Source organism: Lonchura striata, chromosome 1 (genome assembly GCF_046129695.1).
Source record: "Lonchura striata isolate bLonStr1 chromosome 1, bLonStr1.mat, whole genome shotgun sequence".
In the NCBI taxonomy this organism is placed as follows: Eukaryota; Metazoa; Chordata; class Aves; order Passeriformes; family Estrildidae; genus Lonchura; species Lonchura striata.
In genome coordinates this window covers 91,497,007-91,519,050 of record NC_134603.1, presented here as the reverse complement: position 1 = coordinate 91,519,050, position 22,044 = coordinate 91,497,007, and the positions used below count along the sequence as shown (strand labels likewise).

At 38.7% G+C, this 22,044-nt stretch overlaps 1 protein-coding gene across 1 annotated transcript; it reads left to right on the top strand.

The window, feature by feature from the left end:
* Positions 1-1,504: 1,504 nt before the first annotated feature.
* TMEM170B (transmembrane protein 170B) lies at positions 1,505-21,389 on the top strand. Its single transcript, XM_021536525.3, has 3 exons — positions 1,505-1,716; positions 9,041-9,211; positions 13,157-21,389. The coding sequence occupies exons 1-3, from the start codon at positions 1,620-1,622 to the stop codon at positions 13,285-13,287; spliced, it is 399 nt and encodes a 132-aa protein (XP_021392200.1). The 5' UTR covers positions 1,505-1,619; the 3' UTR covers positions 13,288-21,389.
* The last annotated feature ends 655 nt before the right edge of the window (positions 21,390-22,044 follow it).

The window sequence follows — 22,044 nt, the reverse complement described above, 5'->3', positions numbered from 1 at the left end:
TTGTAGAAATGCCAAGCACTGTGAGCTGCAAAAGGCTTTGGAAGCACTCCCCTGAATCAGACATCCTGCAAAAATCTATCTGAAAAAAAAACAGGTCATTGGCATCAAGCAGGATATGAGTTGATTTATCTGTCATGACCCTTCATCTATAAATTGCAAATTTTATTACTAATTGCTTTACCTCTCCAACCCTTTCCATCAAAGGATGCTGACATAAAATGATGTTTACAAGATACTGTAGCAAGCACTGTTGAAGAAATGCCAGCGAGGAAGTGTGGGCACTAAATGTGGCCTAGGGATGCATATTTAAGAATGGATGGGGGATGATTGCTGGCTTTTACATCGGTAAGCACCGTGCATCCCGTGCTTTGAGAGAAGACGCGTACAGCTTAAAGGCTCTGTTCTTTTATAACATAAAGAAAGCAAAGGCACAGAATAAAGATTCGCTGACGATTTCTGACGTTTTCTAACTTTCTGTGGCTTTAATCTTCGGCAACACTGACGGCGGAGCTACGAGGTTCAAAGGGACAGGCAGGGACGTCACGCAGCGTTGCCTGGATGTTGCCTCGGGATGACAGCTCGGGATGACAGCTTCTCCGCTGCCACCTGAGCTCCAGCAGCCCCGGCACCCCCGAGCGGCACTCCCGCTGTGCGCACCGCTTCTTTGGCCCTGTCCCGTCCTGCTCCGCCGGGGCTGGTCCCCAGAGCCGCCGCGGCAGCCGCGGAGGTGCGTCCGCCCGCGCTCTCTGGAGCTCCGTGTGCTGAGGCCGTGAGCGGCGAGCTGAAAACACTGCTCTCATCAGAACAGAACAGAACAGAACAGAACAGAACAGAACAGAACAGAACAGAACAGAACAGAACAGAACAGAGCAGAACCTGCATTTTGCTCTTCTCCGATGTTTAAACGCACTCAGCGGCATCAACTTAAACACCAGCTTTAACACCGTGGAATGTTATCACTTTATTTTCCCCTTTAAATCGACCCACAGGTGTACGTAGATTTTATTTGAGACACTTCTTGCTAACGCAAGTTTCTCTGGGGGGTCCACAACATCGCCAGTGTTTCCCGCCCGCTTTGACTCAAACGGCGATTCCCAGCTCTGGTTCCCCGGTTGGAGGGAGGAGCCCGCGCCCCCCGGCTCCTCCCGCCGCGCCTGCGCGGGGCCGCCCGCCGCTCCCGGCGGTCCCGCTCCCGCGGCCCCGCTCCCTCCCCGCCGGCAGCCGCCGCCGCCGGGAGCCTCCCCGCTGCCGCCGCTCTCCCGCATGGAGCCGCCCGCCTGAGGGACGGCCCGCGGCCGCCCCGCCCTCGCTCCAGGTGATGCCGGTGACCGGGGTGACGATGCCGCCGGCGAGGCGGCGGCGGCCACTGCTGGTAGAGGAGGCGGAGATAATGATGGTGATGATGATGGGCTCCGCCGCCCGGCCCTGCCCCTGAGCGGCGGGGAAGCGCCAGCGGCCGGCTCCCCTCCTCCCCCGCGATCGCCCGGCTCCCCCGGCCGCCGCCGCCCGCACTCCGTCCTCGATGTCTCCACCGCGGCGCGGAGCTCCCGTGGCCGCCTCCCCGCCCTCTCGCTCCTCGCCGCCGCCTCCCTCCCGCCCCGCGGTCCGGCGGCGGCACCATGAAGGTGGAAGCGGGGGACAACTCCATGATCAACCTGTCGGTGCAGCAAGTGCTGAGCCTGTGGGCTCACGGCACCGTCCTCCGCAGCCTCACGGGTAACGGGGCAGTGCGGGGCCGGGCGGCTGCGAGGGTGCGCCCGGGGCTGGGCACAATGGAGGGCGTGGGGGCGGCGGTGGTCTCCGTGTGCTGCGCAGGGAGGGCTGGTGCTTGTGTTCCCCAGTCTCCCCGGGTGCCTCCGTGCGTGTTCTGTGAGCAGATATATCGTGTGTGTGTGTGTGTGTGTGTGTACGCCTGCTGTGGGGTAGGGAATCGGGAGGGGTCTGTGTGAGGTGTTGGTTGGGCTGGGTGTGTGCCCGGTGTCTGGGATGCCTGCCCGTGCGAAGGACGCGAGCGTGTGGGATGTGCTCGCTCACTTTTCTGTGCCCATGTAGAATAAAAGAAGGCTATTAGCATAGGGTGTGTTTATGCGAGTGAAGTGATGGGTACCTGTGTGTGTGTGAGTGTATAAAAATATATGGAAGGCTGGAGTATGTTTGTGGAGGTGGTTGTTTTTTTATTTTATTTTTTCCCCTTGTAGATATATCCTCCTTGGCATTTGACAGAGAGCAATAAAACAAACAAACAAACAAACAAAAAAAAAACACCAAAAAAACCCAACAACTAGAAAACCATAAAATTGAATGTGGAGAATCAGAGACTCTCCCCCGCTACCTCCGAGTATACCTGTGGATAATAAGACCTGTGGGAGTGAATGAGGTGGCAGTTGTTTTCTGACAAGTAGTTGTAATCTTAAGCATCTGGGATTCTTAAAGGCTGAGCTGTTACGAAAAAATTCTGTGAACCAAAGTAGAGTCAGGTCCTCATCCCCTGTTAGGAGAAGGGAGCTTTGGCTGGCTTTTGGTAAGAGCTGGCTTTTTTCTGCTCAGTCTCAGGCTGAAAAATGGGTGTGGACTACTGTGAGACCCAAAGCATATGGTGGAGAGGGGTATCTTCTGTTATTCTGTCCTTGTGTAAAGAAAAGCATAAGCTTCCAGCTCTGAACAAGCAGGGATTGGGTGTCAATAGCAGAGATGTAATTGGGTGAATTCTTTCTGCTCAGTTGTAGGGGTGTATTAGGTGGTGACAGATTAGTGGAAAACGTTCCTTAGGGATAGGTTTTAAACAGTTATGGAAATAGTCTAGTATTTATGAAAGAATATTATGTCACCTTTTTGCACTCTATAGTAATGGTTGATATATTCTATTTTCTTTTTTAATGTTTCAGAGGTAGAGGAAGTGTGATGGAAATAGAAGTGTAGCTGAAGTTGGAGCTGTAGCAAACAGAAAGTGATTGTCTTTCTTGTTCTTTTAACTTTCAGGATGCATCTTAGATAATATTAAAAGGTTAATCTTTTTTATCTATGAACTTTGTAGTTTGTCTCATAATTAGAGTTTCCAGGTATTAGTGTGGTGGTACACTAAATACAGCTCACTTCCTGAGCAATTACTTTAACATATCTACTTTAAAAATTTGTACACTTAAAGGAAAACGTTCACAATGGACTTCACTTTGCTTTGTGCCAGACATCCTCAGTAAAATTGTTCTTATTAGATCATTCAGCATAGGCGTTTCTATGAAATTCAGTGCTAAGAGTTAAAATCAGCTCGTTTCTAAGTGCTTGTGCAATAAGATAAGGACTTGCATAAGGTATTTTTTATGTGGAATGTCTTTTATTTTTAACTTAAAAAATATGAAAAATAATTTTTTAGCAATTGTAATGTTCTTGGAGAATGTGTCAGTGCCAGTTGTAATTAGAGTTTCTAAATTTATGTTTAAAAACATGGCTGGTCTTACAGCCATAACCTGTTGAGCTGAATGCTCTTATGGACTGTTAGCAGTCCAAAACTTGCACTGGACTTAAAAATCTTTTCCACAGGTTAGAATATATATTGATATAATCATTGATATTAACAAAAAGCTGAACTAGTTACATAAGTCCTTCCTTACTTCTTATTGAAGTAAACTTTCTTCAAGACCAGAAATTCTGTTCTTTTCCCTGCCAAGAAAATAGGTTTGTGAATGAGTTTATCTTCTTTGACTACTTAATCCTTTCCCTTTTGCCTCTGTTATGTATAAGGAGAAACTTCTCCAGAATACTGGGAAAAGAAAATCATTAATATGCCATGTTCCATGAATATTCCAGACTGCTTTGTGTCTACTTTCAGACTTAATGTTGTGGTCTGGACTAGACTTTCAAGTTGCACAAGTGAAGAATTATCTCCTTTAGATAAACTATATTGATTATGTTTTCACAAACATGTTGCAAAATGTTACCAGCTTCCTTCTAAAAATATGTTAATTTTCTGAATTTTTCAACAGGGTCCTGATATGAACTCCAGCCTAAGCCAGGAATGCTTCATATAGTCAGGAATACTTCATAGTTTAGTTTTGGTGGGCTCTTTTTCCTGTCAATGAGAAACTGAAAGATTATTTTTATACTGTCCAGGTGAATCAGGTTCAACATAAAAAAAGAAAAACCCGTATTTAATTTGTGGCCTCAAATACCCAGGAGACCACAGACAAGTTCATTGCTGCCAAATACACATCACACCTTGCAACAGATAAAGCTGCTGGTGTTGTTCCTTTTAGCTGAACATAGGCCCATCACCATGCTGTGCGTGCTTCCTGTCTTCCTGACCTCTCTTGGGAGGTGGAAGTAAGGCTTTAGGAATCATGGGAAAAGTGGCGTGGCTTTTGTCTCACTCTGTTACACCCTCCAGTATATCCCAAGAACACCTTTATATGAACAGCTTGTGTTTTACAGTTAGTGCTAGATCAGGGTTTACTAGAACAAATCAGATAGCAGCTGAATTTGAACTGGAAAAGGAGAAAAAAATTCCCATTATTAGTATCCAGTAAACTAAAAATTGCTTAAAAGCTGTTTTCACAATAAGGGACTTGGCAATATTTCTACTAATAGAAGCTTCTAAGCTCCATCCTGTGCTCTTTTGTCCCAGATTGTCTGGATTTTCTTTGCCCCCTATCCTGTTATTTGAGAGGACTAGTCTGTAATTTGAGATTTACATGGTCCCCAGCTAAGTGCTTTTTTCCCCACTTAATGCAGCAAAAATGTTAGCATCTCCAAACAAGAATTTGGCTGTATTTTTGATAACTTTGAAAGTACTAGTTAATACAATAATTAAGGACAGGACCTGGTGCTGAAGAAAAAAATGTAGCATGTAAAGAGCTGAGTTACATTTGCAGTTATCGTATGCTGTCACTTCATTCGAGTGCTTTGAGTTTATAAGCTACAGGAATCTAATGTTACTGGTTTTTTGATAATTCTAAATTTGACATGAGCAACCTTGTTGACTTCAATGTGTATTTTTGTATTCTTAGTACAGGTGCTGATTGCTTGATTTACCTCTGTAACTAATAGTAGTAGGCTGGGTACTGGGTTTAGAATGGAGAGAGAAAGAGAGAGACATTTTGGAATAATCACTTTTGATTTATGACATGTTGTAGGCAATCATTATTCATCTGGCAAAACAAGCTTAGAACTTAGACGAAAAGTACTGAAGATTAAGGACTAAGGAGATACTCCATGTTTAATGAAGCTGTGTATCTGTAGTACATAAGTATGATATCTGATAGATGTAAATATAAAAATTAACAAAGTGCTCTAAAACTGGTGTGATTGGGCATTAATTGCAAGGTATTTGAGTTTTGCAGCTTTTCTGGCAGGACAAAAATCCCTAACTGAGGCAAACCAGAGGAAAGGAACATAAACACTGTCTTAAATCTTCTTTTCAGTTTAAGCACTAAGAATTTTAAACATGAAAAATGTATCTCAGTTGTTCCTATTAGAAGAGAGCTGTGACATCTTCGTTGTATACTGAATGTCACTGTGCTTGTAAACTACTGGGCTTTCCCTAGTTCCTGTATTTCTCTAGGAGCTGTGGAGTTTTCATACATGTATGTTGTGTTTTGGTGACTTCAAGTAATTTGGATACACTAAAAGTAAACTCTGAAATTTTCTTAGGGTCAAGCAAAAGAAGTTGCAAGTGTTTTGTTAAAACTTTTTTTTTTGTATTCTATTCATACTTCTTTAGGGATGCTCTTTGAGGGCATGACTAAATAAACTGAGGCTAGGTGAGTATTTGAATCTCCCTGACAGATACAGGTAAATCATTACCTCCATAACAGTGAAGTACTCTATGCAGCTCATGTTGTCAAAAGAGCCGGCTAATTAAATAGCTGCACAAAGACTGAAATTGGACTGTGCTTTTTCTTGTCAGAGTAGCAATATATAAATTTATGCTGCTTAAAGGATCAGTCAGTGTATAGGACATAAATAGCTGAAACACTTCAGTCTCGCTTCCTCTTTCTTAGAGGTGTTGCAACTCAATTCAGCAATCAAACTACTCAGTCATTTTTGAGCAAGTGAAGTCTTGACCATTTGTGTTCAGAGGTGCACATTCTTTCTCTATTCTTTAGTGGCATCTCTCAGGGTTATTCCCATCCAATTCTTTGTGTCTTTCAGTGTTACTCTCAGATACTGCTTTTGAGAGTCATCTCTCTTCATGATTCAGGGGTTAGATGATACTGAATTTTACAGAACATGAGTAATTCTCTGCCCTCACCGTATCAGGGTAAGAGTGTTTATGTTGTCCTCTAGGTGAATGGAGCTTAAGGTCTCCTCTGATTTGCTTGAAGGGCTGTCTCTCTCTCCTTACCTTGTTCATCCCTGTTAAACAACTTACTTGGTTGGCTTCATTACTCGTCCTATGAGCAGAAGAAATTACTGGGGTGAGCTATCAGGTATAGAAAGAGTAAATAAAAGAGGATAAGAAATTATAACTTCTGGCCTTTCCTAGGAAAGGTGCTTGGAAGTGATTTGTCCTGTTTCATGCTCCTACATGATGTTTTAAGACATACATGATATTTTAAAGAAGGGAGGTCATAGTTTAACAAAGCTCCAGATGCTTTTGTGTCAAACAAAGGATATTTCTGGATGTTCTCTAATTTCCTTTTCAATATGCCTGCTGCTTTTAGGGAGTAGGAGGAGAAAGTGAAAGAACTGAAGTTTATGCTTCTTTAGCCAACAGGACACTGGTGCTGGTTCTATTCTCAAGCCTCCTGCCCTAAATATAAAGTGAGGGGTGATACAAATTTTCCTTGAGCCTTATTGGGAATGTAAATAAGACCGAAGATAGTTGTTCACTGTGGAGCTATTTTGTTGTGTAAGAGTTTGTAAATATTTTTGGTTTCTTAGTTACAGGAGAGTAGTTAGCCTTCCCATAAGCTTTCATTTTCTTCTAAAAATACAATCATCCTAGTGAGCTTTCCTAAGACTGGAAGTCATTTGTCTTTTCTACCTGATGAAGGTTGACAATACCTACAAACACCAATTTCCTAAACGGTGATGCAGTGCCTAAGAAATCCTGTAGAAATTACAGGATATGACAGTGTCAGATTCCCACAGACTTTCTTGGTCCAGATTGGTTAATAGATCCTAAGGTTTGTTTCTCTGTTGTCCAACTGTAGGTCTGGCAGGGCTGCCATGTTCTATATTGGTAGATCTTTGGTTAATCCTCTTGTTTATGTGCTTCCACTTGAATAAAACAATGGAAACACCCAGGCTGTGCTAGTAATGGACCAGGCCTGTTAGGACAGCAGGAGAGGTTCCCCTCCCACAGATTAGGTCAGCCAGTCTTTCTTCATTTTAGTGAGGGCATTTGTGGAGTTACTGCTTGACACTCCTGCCACTGTTCTGTCACAGTAGCTTCTGAGAATGATGAGATTCATTTAGTGGAACAGTACCATGGTCATGATCCTTTTGCCAAGATTTTTGATGCCCATTTTGGGGCCAGGGGTGAAGGGATGGAGGATCTGAGGAGAGCTGCTCCAAGCCACTTTCAGGATGAGAACATATATACCCAGGCACTCAGAAGGAATAGCTGCACCTTGAACTGCAGTTGAAGTATTAATTGGATGTAGATTTGCCAACAACTTTCCTTGCTGCTCTCTTAAAAGACCCTTTTGGCTATCATGATTTAGAGGAGCTGTTTGTCCTTGGGCAAACATAGTGTTGCCATTTATGCCTGTGTGAAATGGAAAGGGCTGAGCTACTCCCAAAGTACTGCTGAATAAAAAAAGCTTGAACTCTGTATCTATGCTATCTGTATACATAACCTACTGACAATGGACTCCCAGGGCTGTGGTTATTGTGTAGCAACATTTTCTTCCTAGCATCTTTTCACAGTATGTTTTGTGCTGCTCAGTATTTTTAAGTTAACTAATTGGGATGTATTTTTTCCTCAAATAATTGATACGAGTCAAGCTGCATTAATACAGGCTTGCCTCATAAGCAATAAGTGTCTTGCCTTTGTAAGGAAGCTGGGATTTTTATTCTATTTTTGAGGAGAACTGCAGCAAAAACTGAATTAATGGCAGTGTCATGGGATTATGGAATATCTATCCTAATTTGTTAAGTTCTGTAATGATACATACCTACTGTACTTGACTAAAAACAAAAGGGATTTTTTCTTTTATTTACTCACCCTCTTGATTTATAGAAAGTTTTTAGAAAGTTGACACTAAGTGAGAAAGGTTCTTGAGTTATTGTGTAGCTCCATTGATGGCTCCAGGGTTTCAGCTCTTTTCTTTGAAGGTGCTCATCATGTCTGCCATTCTTCAAAGAATTGTTTGTGCACCAAACATTCTCATGATCTGACACCCTTTGTAGTAATTCAAATAATAGTCTCTAGCTCTCTCTGAAGTTCTGTACTAAGCAATTAGAAGCTGGGAGTTAGATGTCTTAAAATTTCTTGTTAAACTGATAGTGCTTTTATTTGCATTATTGAAGTTAATTTGATGGAGCACCCTATTACAGCTCCTGGTTGTAGATAAGCTAAAGTTTTTAATCTCAGTTTTCCCATCTGATGTTACCTGATGTTGTCTCTTATTTGTGAGGGTGGGGGGTTGGGAAACAACAAAAGATCCACACCTGCCCCAAATAAAAGCTCATGACCCAAACAAACCCCAGACCAGTTCTTGACTTTTTCCTCCTTCAGTCTTTGTATCAGAGGATATTTCATCTGACAGAAGCAGTTACAATGCCTACTATGAAATTGCAATCAACACTATTTAAAGAAGCCATTAAAGGAATTATGGCTACTTGTAAAAATATATCTGAATTAAGATTTTTGCCAGAATCCTTTTTATAATTTTTAATATAATACAGATAATCCTTTATGACAGACTGCTGAAGTGAGGAAAGAGTCTTGAACATGTGCTGATGGTGTCACATATGTCACTTTTAAGATGGAAATCAGTATTGATTTTCTCTTGCTGTTGATTGTTTGTAATGTTTTAAAGTTTCTTATAAAGTTTTTGTCTTAAGAATATTAACCCTTTATTTGACTGCTTTCTTTCAGAGATGTGGTACTGGGTTTTCCTCTGGGCTCTCTTCTCCTCTCTCTTTGTCCATGGTGCTGTGGGAGTATTAATGTTTGTGATGCTGCAGAGGCATAGGCAGGGGAGGCTGATATCTGTCATTGTGGTCAGCATTGGATTTCTGGGTTCTGTAACTGGAGCAATGATAACCAGTAAGTCTGCCTTTTGTTCTTGTTCGGGTTTTTTTTTGTTTGTTTTGTTGTTGTTTTAGGGTTTTTTCCCCTTTCTTATTTTACATCTAACTTCTAAAAAAAAAAAAAACAAATAAGCTTTGCTGATATTCTAACTGAAATACTGTTTAGCAATGGCATCTGTTACAGTTTCTTATGGTATTAGATGAATGTCTACCACTGAAGATACATTTTTTCATTTTTTTATTTCTTGACATTGTATCCTCAGAGAGATGCAACAATTTTTTCTGTTAAAGCCCAAAGGTTCACAGAGCTGTAGTTAAAAACATTCATGTTTAAAACATTGCAGAAAAACATTGCAGAAAGTAGGAGTGTGTTATGTAGTAAAGTGTAGAGAAGGCTTACACCTGACCAAATATGACACGAGCGGTGTTGCAAGAATGTTTTGAGGAAATGCTGCTCATCTGTCTTCGTGGTTATTGGTATCAGATGCAGCTTTTCCATCTTTCCCAAGAAATTGCATTATCTATATCAGCATAGATATAACACATGGGTCAAAAAACCTGTAGGACACTTTATTCATTCTTTGGTTTTATAATATCCAGCTCTGTTTATCCAACTTATAAATAGACTACAGTAGCTTTCCCAAGCAAGTAGGAGCATGCTGATTTTTCTCTTGCGGGGGAAAAATAGTGAATGCTATTTTTTCAGGAAAGAAGCACATGCTTGTCTGCAACAGTGCTGGTAAGGAGTTCTCAGCATTAAAAACTGTGTCTATGTGTTGAATGGTTCCTATGTTAACTGAGCAGTCATTTCTGCCCCAAAAATCTTCAATGTTGCAGAAAAGATTGCCTAACTTGAAAGGTCTCCGAGGGTAAGGAACCATAAATCTAGCAAACACCATATAGTCTGAAGGCAAAACTTCCCACCTTTCATTTTGGTTTTCCTGTGTTCGGGCCGGGTTATCAGAATAGTGGTATCACTATCAGCTTTGGACACATTGATAGAGGATTTGTGTCAGATTATACCTTATTGCCGCTGGAAGCTCCCTAATTACTGTTTTGCAAGGCTAAATAAAAATGCAAATGTCATGAGAAGTTTCACTAAGACTTTCCTGAAAAGGTTGTTTTAATTGCTGCAGATTTCTTAGCTTAGAATTTCCACTAGTTAACACAGTATAATTCAGTATAACTATTTTTTGTTGGGTTTTTGCAGGGGGGTTGGGTTGCATTGCATTGTGTTTTTTTTTCACTAAGATAAGTTGGAACCAGTTGATTGCCTTATGTTATATGTTATGCTGATTTTTGTCTTAGGATTAAAAGGCAGTGGCCTGTTACAAGGTCAGCAATGCAGGAACATTTCTGAAGAACTGAGATAGGAAATGTTGTGTTGAAAGATCCAAGCAGAGACTTCCACAGCTTTGTGGTGGTGGGGTGGTTTCAGGATCAGTGTCTCTCAAATGAAAGTACTTTGTATCTTCTATCTATGCATAAAAAGAGTAGGAACACAGTTGTATTTTTGGCATCCAGTTTTGCAGGTCAAAACATTTAGCACGTAAGCAATCCTGTTTGTGTGCATATTCATCTGAGAACTTCTCCAAGCTTACACTGTAGACTTGTTATGCTGTTCCCAAAGGTTTTGCAGAGAGTATTGCAATTAGCTTAGGCAAGTACTTTTACCTTGAAGTATTTTTTGTTTCTGGCCAGAACTCAGTTGTTTCATACTGAAAGAAATTCTGTGGGGAGCTTTTGAAGGCAAATTATGGTGATCAAATATTAAAGAGGATTTTTAATAACTATTATGCTGTAAACTGAGAGATGTCAGTTGAAATATCAGCTATTTGAATACGCCTGGTCCAGTGCTTAAGGAATTGAAATAACATACTGACTTCAATTTCCACTTTGCATTTCCAGTCTTCTGCATTTTTTTGTGTAGGAGAATGAAGGCAGCATAGACTATTGCAGAATGTGAGTTTAATTTTGCTCAGGGAGATCTTTCAAACTTTCTGATGTTCTGGAACATTTTTAGCAGCATATAGAAAAGCAGGAGACTTCTCTGTTTCTTAGTTTTGAAAAGTCATGGAAATTAAGGGTAATTAATCAGAAGGGAATACAGTAAAAAAGAAAAAAACAACCAAAAAAACCTAAAACCATAACAAAACCAAAGAAACCCACAAAGCAACAACCAAAAAATCCCCACCAAGCCAAAGAGAAATATATAAATACCAGGCAGCTTAAGGCAAGAATTTTAGCTGTATTTGATCAAGAAGGACCTGTCCTTCCTCTTCTTCCCCAGCACACTCCTTTTTGGTGAAAAATTCTCATTTCCCTCGTTGGCAGCTTATAGTACATACTTTTGGCTCAATACCAGTTGTGCTGGGTTATGGATTACAGGTTGTACTGCACACTGTTATTTGTGTAATAATACCTAATTAGCAAACTATCAAATTTTTATTGTTTTATTCTGAATACTTCCCAGAGTATCTCAGTGTTTTCTCAAAGCCCCAAATTTCTGTTATTGATCTACTAGTGACAATTCTGATATACTTTTGTGGCCAATTTGAATTTGCTTTGAGAGTTCAATCTGAAAAATAATTTTAATGTCAGTGTGGGCTCAATCTAAAGGATTTTTTTCACATTTTGACAACAGCTAGCCAAGAAACAAATGGAAAAGCTTATGAAAGGTAGCTGAATGAAATACCATCATAAGGCTAGCCTTCTGGTGAGATACTTTAGATGAAATATACTTTACAGAATATGTTTAAAATAAAATAAACCAAAAAACCACAAAAAACCCAATAAAAATAAATTAACCCAGAAATTGTCTAATAATATGATTAAGAGTGTTTTTAAGTATCATTATGGCCAAAATGGTTAGTAAATTCTACTCTTCCAAAGCTATTGTGAAACTGAAGTGTTACTTTTTGAAGATGTCAGATGATTCAGGTGCTGACTGTAGTTTCAGAAAATCTGTTGCAACTCAATGTATTTCTGTGTCACTAATGGATTTTTGATCATTCGAGCAGACTATTCCCATTAGTGACTGTGCAAGACCAAAAAAAAAAATTCCTTTTTTTAAAACTCTTGCTTATTATTTAAAAAAAATTATGATGACTTTTCAGTTCTCTTTGGGCCTGAAAGAGCCTCTGTGATCTCTGAAGGCATTTAATTATGACGAGATAGCATCTGAGACAATGCATACTGAAGGTCTACAGTTAAATTTTGGGTTTGGTTTTGGTTGATCCTGGCCTCTTGATATTATATTTCAAATGTGAATTTGCACACAAATGTACAAGAAAAATGATCTGTTGAGTTTGGAGTTTATGTGCTGCAGCTCAAAATTTAATTGTATTGGTTAGAAATTTCCTCTCATACACATTTATGGAAAACACTGCAATACTTCAAACTTTTTCATGTTTTGCTGGATTTGCTAAACAATTGTTAACAATTCAGGAGTTTAAGTCAAAAGAAACTCATTTACTATGACCAATTTATTCAGCTAAAATATTAAATGAAGCTGGAAAATGTGTGTTTAAAATTGTTTTGTTGACACTAGCAGCTTTATTGTTCTTGTCTTCTCCCTGCCAATACAAGCAGTATTAAAGCACTCTTCAGACTTGGTCAATTTTTAGAGGACTGTCTTGCTACCTTTTCAAACTGGCACAAAGCAAAAAATGTTGGGAAAAAATTTGAAGATGTGTACAGGGAAACAACAAGATTTTATTTTCTTAAATCTAACTGATGATGGAAAAGTTGATCTGGTTCAATTGGGAAAATAATTCCTGAAGGATATATATATAACTAGAAAAATACGAGCAAGGCTGGTAATTGTGTAATGTCATGAAGTAATGCAGTGTTTGGTAATGCTCTATAAATAGCTGATGCATAGACAGAGTAGATAGTTTGTCACATATTTCAACCTTGGCTTTTCCTGTGATTTGATCATTGTTTTCCTTGTGATTCTTAGGTGCTGCAGTAGCTGGAATTTACAGAGTAGCAGGAAAGAATATGGCTCCCCTAGAAGCTCTTGTCTTTGGCGTTGGACAGACAGTACTGACGTTAATTATCTCATTTTCACGAATTCTTGCAACGCTTTGAAACTTATGTAGAAAGGGGGGAGAAAAACATCTTTAATCTGAAGAGAAGCTTCCTGAAAGTGGATTCATCAGCTTATGGACTCGAATTCTAGTGCAAGAGGAAGGAAGCTATGTGGAAAGTGCACTACAAATCTCGAGGCTCAGTCAAATGAGCAGGCTGTCCTCTAGTGTTGGAACTGCTGCACTCCTGCACTGCGCCTTAGCGTGCCTCCGTCTCGGGCCAGGGGGATCTCCGTGTGCCAAGCAGACACGGAGCACCTCCAGCAGCTGCCAGGCAGGTCCTTGCTTGGTGCTGGGATCACTGTCCTTAACACCTTGGAACGAAACAGAGGGGCCGTCCTGAAGGTTGCTTCGTGTGCCAGACTTGAAGATGTTTGGTTTAACTCTGAGCGGGTGGCTGGGTAAGCTCTGGAATGTAGAAGAATTCTGTGAATGTGCACAATTCTCCTTGAATTCAGGTGAAATAGCGAGGTAACTGACTTTTGTGTATTAGAAGAATCTCTCTGAATGCTGAATATTCTTGTTCAGCATTCAAAACAACTTTAGATCTCTTTCAAAATGTAGATTAATTTTGATGGGGTTTAAGAACCGCAGCTTTAACAACCCTGATATAATTAGCACTATGTGAAGAATGGCTTGTGGCAGTTTTGTTCCTTGGCACATTTCTTTGTGACTTTAGCTAGTCAGAAATCAGGAGTTTAAGGTGACTGTATGAAGGTTATTAAGTACAAGCTGTTGTGTATGCACATAAAAATCTTAAACTGTTGTTTTCCTTGAAATTACTTTGTCTTAAACATACACATGTTTACCAGCCCTTCTGCAAACCTCAGAAAAAGGATTCTCATTGCAAATAAACTTCCTATATTTAATTAAGCACTGGTAGGACTTTTACCCCTACATATATTCTGTAAGGAAAACACAAATACAACAAACTCTCAGAATACACCTATGAGGAAAATGAAAAGGGTTAACAATATGATATATTGGTTTTCTACTGAACAAAAATATTAAGTGTAATAAAATAGTTACCATACTCCAAAAATTCTTAAGTGGGGCAGCACTAATGTATTTACTACCTTGTTTCTGAACACTTTGTATCTTTGGAAAGATTAAGATACCTGGAACTTTCAAATACTTAGCTTTCAGTGGTTTGTGCTTCTCTAGTTTAAAAGGGACCGAGTGGTGTTGTGCATGTGAACTGTCATAAATGTGAGTGTTTGCAGTAAAGAGAAATTTTAAGTCTAATGACTAATTATTTATGAAATACAAAATTTAAAGGGCATAAAGTTCTGTGAAGAATAAGGAATCTTTTACATATTTTCTCAGTTTAATGCTTTTCACAAGTTGTCTCTTAATGATGACAGGGATCACACAAAGGTTTTGCTGTTATGATGTCAAAAAGAATTTCAGGACTGTCACAAACACTGGCACCTACTGCACACCTAAAAGAATATGTTTAAAATATAATTTACAATCCAGTCATTGCTTGCACTGATTGCATCAATTTATCAGTATGATAGTATTTTAAAATGTAATGAATTAACCCGTCTGCCTTTATCTTATTCCATATACATTTCTTTAAAATACTAGGAATGCTAATAGTATTTGTTTTCTTTAAAAACATCAAAGTCTTGTTTGGAAAACACACAAAGTTATGGGCTTTGCAGGGAACAAGTTAAAATATAGGTTTATAAATATTTTCAGTGTTATTTTTACTTTTAATTGCTTCAAAAATGTGGCTGAATACATATATTGTCACTGATTTTTAATGTCTTCAAAAACTTTCCTGTTTGTTTTTTTGTCTTTCTGCTTATTATTTTTGGCACACAACCATTGCACTTTAATAGACAATGAAATTATGACATCTGTAACAAGCAATGGAAACTTCTCCCCATTGTCTTAAATTGTGAGAAAACTGGTTTCAGGTATTTAAGTCAAACTGAATAATAAAGTGATTGAAGATATTTCTCCTAATGTGCCTTGTTACATGTATGTTTAGGGGAGAGGATTTAAAAAAATTTTCGCATCTTCATTCTTGTTCTATTTTGATTATTTCTAATTAATTTGGTTACTTGATACAGTGTCTTGTTCAACAGACTTTAAAACATATTTGACAATCTGGAAATGCTTGTCTGGATCAAAACCAACCACAGTACGAAGCACTATGTTCACTAATTTAGATTGTCTCATGCCTTTATCTCACACTGAAATTTACTCACAGGTTCCAAATTTCCTTGAACATCTCAATCCTTATATTTATAGGAGGCTATTATGTTGCCACTGCTCAATGGCTTGCTGTCTTTCACTAAGTTAAACTACAGCAGACTGCTCCTAGCTGATGAGATACATATGCTTGTACTGATGAACTTCATTCTTCATTTTAATTACTGTGACAATGAAGTTGTTGCCATTGTAACTCTCCCCCTTGGACAAGGAGGCATCTTTGAAGGTTTTAAGCTACCTTTCTTCAAATAATTTTTATTGCATAGGTACTTGTATTCACTTTTAAGATGTTGTCATGTGCTTAGCTGTCTTTGCATTGTATAGCATTATTGCCTGGCAACAAAGGACAGGCAGATAATGTAATGCTTATGTGGCCTAACAGGGACAAGGCTTTATTTGACAGAAGTTTGTTTTCAGCTGTTTCCTGTGAGGAGTTTATAATGATGAAAAGTTTGCCTGTGAAGTGTTCTTTAATCACAGCATGAACATACTGCTTAATAACTCCAACAGTGAAAGAAATTGTAAGTGGCCTTATGTCTGCAAAACTTGGAACTTTCATTCCATATCCCTAGAAACAACGTTGTTAAGCATAAGGTGCTTTAGGGTTTAGGTGTGTGTGTGTGTGTATATATATATATGAATGAATGGTGGCTTTGTGGAGTGTGTTTTTATACCTGACACACTAACAACTAAATTAGATTTTCCAATAAGAAATAAAATTACTTTAGATAGCCTCCCCTCCTCCTGCCCCTTTTAACTAAGCTACAAAGATATCTTGTGTGTGAGTGAATGGCACAGATGGTACCCTGGTTCACCCTTGGACAATGCAGTGTTGTCCACACAGGATGTTTTAGCACTATCTTCAATCAGCTCTGCCTGTCTCTGCATTGTGTCACTGGGCACATTCTGCATTGTGCAGAAAAATAATGCATCGACACAGTTTAATATTTGGAAGAAGGGTGAGTACTGAATATATTATTTAATGTGGAAAAACTACTGTTTATTTAGAAGCTGCTTCTAGCAAAGATTTAAACTTTGCACACATTTTCAATTCATCAGTATTATCATAGAATTATAGAATACCAGGTTGGAGGGGACCTCATCAATGGTCTGGTCCAACCTTTCCTGGCAATAGCATGGTCTAAACAAGGTAGCCCAGTGCCCTGACCAGCCAAGTCTTTAAAATGTCCAGTGCTGGGGAGTCCAGTACTTCCCTGTGGATTTTGTTCCAATGGCATTATTCCGGTGTCCAACTGGAATATCACAAAGTAATTTGTACGCATGACCCCTCATCTTTTCCATGTGACTGCTTGTAAAAAGGGAATCTTCTTTGTAGCCACCCTTTGAACATTGGAATATGGTGATAAAGGCTGCTTTAAGCCTTCTTTCTTCAAGGCAGAATCAAGCTAGTTCTTTGCCTTTTCTCATATGTCAGTCTTCCCAGACCTTTGATTATCCCTGTGGCCTTTTTCTGGAGCCTTTCCAGTCTATCCATGGATTTGTGTGTTTTTTGCATGTCAGGGACCAAAGCTGAACACAGAGCACCCAAGTATTGCAGGTGTGGCCTGTCATGAGGCTGAGTGAGATAATGGGGATTTTATCTCTGCTGGTTATGCCCTTGTTGATGCAGTCCATCACATCAATGATCCTGTTGGCTTTGTTTGCCATAACAGTACACTGCTCACTCACATGGAGCTGCTTGTTCACCAGGACCCCCAGATCCCTTTCCACAGAGCTGCTTCTCAGACAAGTCCATCCCAGCCTGTGCTGCACTCCTGGATTCTGTTTTGCCAAGTGCAAGATCTTGTCCTTGTTGAACTTCCTAAAGTTCTCTCTGCATCTTTTTAGTTCTCAATGTGTATTTTTCTGCTTTTCTGGCTCTGGTACACTTCTCTTCTGGGTTTGAGCAAATTCAGAGGTTCACAGTTAAGCCAAAGAGGTCTCTTGCTCTGCCTCTCGTGACCTTAAAGAGGATGAGCTGGTTTAGTGTTTCCAGGAGACTGCTGGTGAAAAACTCCCAGCACTCGCTATCTTCTTTATCCTCCTTGGCATCCCTTCCCATGGGCTATGAGTGTAGTGAAGCCTTCTCTTCTAAATCTGAATTGTTTGTTTTTACACTGACCTTCAGCATGCTCAGCAGAATCCCACTACTGTGATCATGGCACCTGAGGCTGTCACTGTTTGGGATTTTGCAGGTTTCCAAGCAGGTTTCCTTGGCTTGTGAGTAGCAAGGCCAGCAGTGCCTCACCCTTGACTGGTACATCTAACCATCTGTATTCCAAATATGTCCTCTACATACTCCAGGAACGTGATGGATAACATGTGGGCTGCTGTATTGTTCTTCCAACAAGTGTCTAGGCCGCCAAAATCACTCACAGAACCAGGTTCTATTGACCCAAAGCTTAAGTGACCCAAACATTGTTTAATTGGTGTTATTTCCGTGGTTTGGAGATCAGTAGCAGATGCTTATGTGGAGATTCCTCTTGGAGACAACCTCTCTGACCCTGACTCAGGCATTCAGTAGAGCTTCCACAATCGCTGTGCATTGGTACACATATACTGGAGGTGGTTGCTCTTTTGGTTCTCATCTTGGGAAGCAGCTAAAGAACATTTTGCACCACTCTAGTTGGCTTGACTTATTCCCTAGATCAAAAAAAATTGTTTTTATTCAAAACCTGCAGCTGTGTTTCTGGGAAAAAAGCTTCCAAATAATTATTGTCTTTAATTTTCTGAGTAATTTTGAGTTTATGAAACTAAGCTGTATGCTGTGGCTAGCCATGATTTGCTGTTGACTTTTATTTAAGAAACCAATGATTTAACCAGTTTTGAACATTCAACGAGGATGTGAAGCTTGTCTACACTTGTCTAAAGTAGCTTTCTGTTTTTGAAGTACAGTTTTGATTTTGATAAGGAAAATAGTATTTCCCTCTCAATATATTGTACATTGTTATTTATTTTGCTTACAATTTTTGAGTTCTGTTGTGGGGGGCACATATATAATGCCCTTTGAGCAGAAACTGTAATGAAGTCTGAATAACGATAGGAACTGTTTTTTTTTTTGTTTTAATGTATGTATTTCATGCACTAGACATATTTTAATAATACCTTGCCTGCATTAAATCTAAGTATTTATATCATGAGCATATTAAACTGGATGTTTTTGTGCACAGCCATCCAACATCACACATGTATAATTCCGGATGAATAGACACAATAGTACTGCTTGGTGTAATGAATTGTGGCTTAATCAGTTAGCCCCTCTCCCCAGAAAGTGACTCTATAAGGCCTAGAAATGCAATTGTGAACCTGACAATTTTTTTCAGTTGCTCTTCTGTTTCTAGAAAGAGGTTTTTTCATCGTATGTGTATTTCAGTTAAGGGGAAAAACATGGAGCTAGGTCACAGTTGTCATCCTAATAGCACATCTAATTCCAAGCAATTTGAGACAAAACTGAATTCTGAATGTTGTTCATAAATTATGATGTATTATTACATACACAAAAATGCTAAAGCTTAACTTTTTTCAGAGTTACCAAAATTTAACATACATGCATCAGCATATTGACCTTTTGAATTAAAACTTTTTCTTAGTCTTTATATTGGGAGCAGCCCAAGGTGGAAAGACACTTCAAATCCTCAGCTGAAGTAATCAATGTTCTTTGAGTAGAGATGAATTTAAGAGAGCTGAACATTTTTTTTTGGGCTAATGGTCAAATATTTGGTGGTGATATTGGTTACCACCATCACAACCTTTAAAGTCAGTGGGAAAACTATTCTGCCCTCTATTACAGCAGTGAAATCTTCATCTGGGTTCATTAATTTGTGTATGTAACTGCACACACTTTTGGAAAAATGAAATTTTCGTAGAAAGTAGAATTCAACCTGAGTACATATGTTTGATATCCTAAAATTGTGACAGATTATGTCCTGAAGCATTCTGTTTCTGCTGTTTCCCACAATTGTACCTGAAGTTATACATGAAATTCAAGCTGTGCATTAATTCTTAATGTAATCGCAAGGACATCTCAAAGTCTGTGAAGATGTATTACTGCTTGGGGTATTCTCCCAGTGTAGCAGGTGTAAAAACAATTTGGCTCTAAAAAATGATCTAAAGAAGTATTTTCTTTCAGGAGCATAAATTTTGTCACTTCTAATTGTTCATCTTGTAGTTACTGAAGACTTTGGGAAGCTACTGTATGAATCCTAGCCGGATTTGACAGCTGTTGAAGGGAATGGATAGTATATCCTTTTGTACTCCTTTTGTGGACTGGAAAACACCAACTCTAAGGCAAAGTAAATACTGAATAGACATTTTCAGTAAAATAAACAATACTTGATTGATACAAATGGCATTCCTTTTTATTTGAGACTTAACTTTCTAGGTTTACTTGAGAAATTTAGTATCAACACTGTAAAATCTATTTTGGATTATCCATTAATATATGATATATGGGAGCTAAAAATCTAAAATCTTTTAAAATTACTTGGCTAGAGGTTTTACTTGTTTGAAATGTGCCTAAATTTTATACAGATAATGAAATTCTGAAGGTTCTTAATATTTTGGGTGTTTTAGAGGATGATCAGGTATCTACAGAACTAAACTTTTGACTGTGCCAATGTTTAGAATAGCACACAATTCTTCAGAAGTGATTCCAGAAACCATCAAGAATAAATACCTATTTTACAGTTAGAAAAAGTATTTAGAATCTGTATTGATAACTTGAGCAGTTGTACTATAAGCTTTACAAATGCAAGTATTATAACCATTTGGATTTGGCTGAACAAATAGGAGGAGACGAAAACAGGAATTTGAAAATCTTTAAAAATGACAAAGCTAAAAAATATCCATTAGTCCACTGACAGACTTGTGCTCCTTCAGTACTGCTTTTCATCAAGCATGACTTAAACAATAGAACATTGTTAGTGTCTTGCCATAAACTGTCTTGTTGATAGAGTGCATTTTTTGAACTTGTATTAGAAATAGATGTTCATATCTTCACTTTTTGAAGTTACCTAAGCTAAAGTGTTGTGACCTAGGCATTGTTACTAAGCTCAAAGGTAGTAACAACAATGATGGAGAAGAGTGATTTAACATTTAGTTGACTTATGCTTTGTACAGGACTCTCTTATAGTGTGCTAAAGGTACTTGTTTTTAGTGGTGGATGTACTGCATGCTCATGTAACAGTTTAGCTCCAGTTACAAAAAAGATGGCATTTAAGTTGTAAATAATGTATACTACTATATTTCATTTTTTTAACCAACTTTTTTATTTCCCTGTTTGTGTACAGTTCACTGTGTACATATTAAAAAAACCACAACATTTTGAGGAACTTTTGTAGTTACTTTTTGCATTTTGTGTTAATAACCTCAATATGTCCATTCAGCTGTCTGTTTAGTTTGAAGTTTTCATTGCATGCTTTCAGGTTTTTTTTGAAAAACAGCAATAACATTTGGACAATTATTTAAAGTAAAATATTCTTCTGCACAATTTCCACTTGCATTCTTTAGAATGTAGACACAGTGGAACAGTTGTCCAACTGTAAGATTTAAAGAATCTTTAAGTAATTATTTATATTTCTTTTATTTTTTTTTTGGTTGTAGGAAATGTCTTATAATAGCTTATAAACAGAATTTACAAGTTAAACATGGTTTCTCATGCTCCTTTATTTAACTAAAGTTTTCTATTAAAATATTTTCATAAACTTTCTGTAGCTTATTGCATGTTCTTCTGAGTAATCATGAAGCAATGTGTCAACCTCTGTATGAAATACTCCGACAACACAAGTTTTACCTTTTGTGAATCTGGTTGAAATGTACAGATGTACACATAAAATAAAGCTAAAATTAGTAATTAAATGATGTACCTTCTTGTAGACCACATTGGTGTCTTCCTGCAGTTGTCTTAATTGTGGTTTATAGATAGAAAAAACTCCTCACTGGTACCTGTGTTAACAGGTTGTGGGAAATACCTTTATTTCTCCATTGTTTCCACACACAGCTTTATAAGCTATGGCCTCTGTTTCTTACAGTTAAACTTTAGCATGGGGGGGAAAAAAAATTCGGGAGCAAATGAATCATCTGTAAATGGCTGGTTACAGCAGAAACTGAGGCAGCTGCTTCTGTGGTTATAATAAGGATTTGTTTATGCAACTGGGTGTATGTAGTTTAGAAAACAAATTGGCTGCAGAAATGAGAACCAGACTGATACAGTTCATTGGGTTAAGCCAGCTGACAAAGGAAAGCTGTTTGGGAAAAATATGCTTAGTCAATGTGATGTAAATGTTTTTATAGGTTTTTGTGGGCCTGCTGAGGTATATAGCTGTTAGTTATTCCTGCTTTTGTCCTATGTACTTAATTTTTAAGGAATTCTAATTTACCATGATTAGTCATTATCTCTTGGAGATATTTGACTTTTTAATTGCTTATTTTAAAGGAAAAAAGTTTGATTTGCTTTATATTTTCTTAAATAACCTGTCTGAGAACAGACGCTTGTAAATGTGTGTTTCTTCCATGGAGACTGAAAATACTGCTTTTA